The 2,751-nt window shown below is 54.0% G+C and overlaps 1 protein-coding gene across 1 annotated transcript in view; it reads left to right on the top strand.

Annotated features, from left to right (window-relative positions):
• LOC103597036 (rho GTPase-activating protein 23-like) overlaps window positions 1-271 on the top strand; it is a gene marked incomplete at its 5' end in the record, with an annotated part of 28,593 nt that extends 28,322 nt beyond the window's left edge. The window contains one exon of the mRNA XM_008580837.1: window positions 3-271. Within this exon, the coding sequence (XP_008579059.1) occupies window positions 3-271 (269 nt within the window). The remainder of the gene's footprint in view (window positions 1-2) is intronic.
• Window positions 272-2,751: the final 2,480 nt, after the last annotated feature.

Raw genomic sequence — 2,751 nt, 5'->3', positions numbered from 1 at the left:
CTGGCGTCGCCACACGGTGGTGGTGCAGAGCCCGCTGACCGACCTCAACTTCAACGAGTGGAAGGAGCTGGGCGGAGGGGGCCCCATGGAGCCCGCCCACCCGCAGGCACACAGTGACAACAAGGACTCCGGCCTCAGCAGCCTGGAGTCCACCAAGGCGCGGACCCCGTCGACCGCGGCCTCGCTGCCACCTGCGCCAGGGGACCCGGGGACCCTGCAGAGCCAGCCCCAACGCCGCTCGGCCACCTCCCGCCTCCATCAGTGTGTGTGACCCCCCCCCGCCCCTTGGGAAACAGGAGTCTCCTCTGGCTTGCACCCCATCTTCTGTGGCCCTGAGCGCATCAGGCGGGTCAAGAGGGTGCCCGTCGTTCTCTAGTTCGCCTGCTGGAATTGGTAGGCGTGGGCAGAGGAGAAGACTGGAGCTGGACAAAGAGGGTGCGAGTGGAAAGGGGGGTTCTGGAGGTAATGGGGAGGAGAGGGGATGAGCTTCTGGGGTCTGTGGCCCCTGGATATGTGTCCAAGTGTGCCCTTCAGGACCTTCCTGTGGCTGAACTTAGGGACCCTGCTGACCATGGGGTGTGGATAGGGAACCCCCAAGTTTCGAACTAAAGGAAAGATACTGGGCAAGGCTGGGTTTTTGCTTCTTTCCTCTGCCCGCCTCTGCCCCCCATTAGCTCCTGGCAACTAGCTATGTGGGGGAAGGTGTATGTATGTCTAGGGAGAGGAGGTGTAAGGTGGTTGTGTCCATGGAAGAGGGGGGCTTATGTGTGCGAGTATGTGTAGTCGCTGTCCCAAGGTGTTTCCAGTAGCATCTGCCACCCCTGCCCCTTTCTTCACCCACTCCCCAACTCCCAGGGCTCCCTTCCTTTGGTGCACACAGGGATCCTGCCCACCCCCCTTGTCAGAGAAGAGCCAGAGAAGGGGGTTGGGCCACTCCACAGAGGCAGGACTGAAACCCTCACCAGGGTTATGTCCCCCCATCCTTTTGCCAACCTCTGAATCACTCCCCTCCCCAAGCTCTGACCATGGGAAGCTGCCTGTTGCCCAGTTTTGTGGGGGTCCAGGGTTCCCCCTGCTGGTATCCCCCTCACCCCTCTTTTTGTTCTTCCAGCCGTGCCTGCCCCTTCCACAACTCAGGCACACAGACCCCCACCTCTTCCCCTTAGAAGGGGGATAGTGAAAAACAGCCCTGGTGTGTCTGTCTCTCTCGCACACACACACTGATTTCTGGGGTCTGAGCTGGGCTGTTCCTGCAGGATGGGCAGGACCCAGCCCCTTCTCCCCACACCTTGTAAATAGACCTCAGATCACCAGGACCCCTGACACGCTCTCATTCCAGGGAAGCCCAGGTGGAGATGTGAGCCCACTGCCACATCTGTCAGTCCTCTCGTTTTATGCAAAGGTTTGCTGTAAAGTAGATTGCTCTCTTCTCCCTCCCCCATCCTCTTATTGTAAATATTGTCTCTAAATGTGTAACATATTATAAAGAATTTATAAGGATTTTAAAAGCTGTTTTGCTCATTTAAAAACGTGTTGTCACAGTGTTGGATAAAACCTCCCTGCTCCATGTCCGCATGGCTCCCTTCACTGTGTCCTTGACACACCTCTCTGACAACAACTAAGATTTCCTGCTTCTGAAAAGTCCAGTCTTAAAAGTACAGTCTATAACTTGGAAATAAATAGCCTTCCTCGAGGCATGAATCAGCTGTCTCGCTTGATTTGGAGGGAGGAGGGGGCCAGAGTGGGTCTAGGATGGGAGACAGATGAGGTACTTGGCCCAGGAAAGGAGGCCCACAGGGGATGGACCAGGTGGTGGTAGGGTGGAGGCAAACTTATTCCCTTTTTGTAAGTATCCGGAAGACTGGCATGGGCATGACAGCACAGATGCAGTTTGGAAGGGTGGGTTACCCTCATTGCTACAGGGGGTTTCTAGGCACCTGCTGTCTGTGTTCTTGCAGAGCCCAGGCACCTTCCTTCTCAGTCCCACAAGGATCTTCAGTATGGTCCCAGAGGTGCTGTCCAGCAGACAAGAGGCTTGGGCCAGCTGTCATCATAGGCACTCCAGGCCCCAGATAAATTGGCAAACGAACAGTAAGCATTTTGCCTACTGTCTTATTAGCATGTGGAAGCTTACAACATGGGGTGGGCCTCCTTCTATGTTGTGGTTGTGCAGATGCCCCTGCCAGCTTCCAGGCTGCCTCTGACGAGCCTAGTATGCCTCTGTAGGAAAGGCAGGTGACATTCATCAAAGAACCTAGGGAGGAGCCCTGGAGCTGAGAAGAGCTCCACTGCTCACTGAATCCCCACTGTCTTCATCCCAGGAGGCTTTGGTTCGGTAAATGAGCTAAGAGCTAGTATTATTGTGGGCTCAGCACCAGCCCCAAGGGCTTTACATGACTTAAATCCATCCTCCAACACTCCTTTGGGCACAGTACCATTGTTGTCTCCACTTTATGTATGAGGAAACTGAGGTACAGAGCAGTGACATAACTTGCCCAAGGTCGCATAGCTAGTAAGTGGTGGAGCCAGGACAAATCTAAGTTCCGAGAAAGGACACAGGGATGAGGTTACCTGTCGATTGGGCTACCTTCTTTTGACTATAGTAGGCTTTCGATGAGAATGGATCAAAATCCTGTGCTCACTTTCAAAAATAAAAGAGAAAGGAAGACATCCCTGAATAAAGAAAAACTGAGAATTCATCTCTAGCAGATCTGCCATATAATAAATACCAAAGGGAGCCTTCAAGCTGAA

The sequence above is a fragment of the Galeopterus variegatus genome, unplaced genomic scaffold, assembly GCF_000696425.1.
Source record: "Galeopterus variegatus unplaced genomic scaffold, G_variegatus-3.0.2 Scaffold2168, whole genome shotgun sequence".
NCBI lineage: Eukaryota > Metazoa > Chordata > Mammalia > Dermoptera > Cynocephalidae > Galeopterus > Galeopterus variegatus.
The sequence above is the reverse complement of the archived record's forward strand: the minus strand, read 5'-3'. Positions and strand labels throughout refer to the sequence as shown.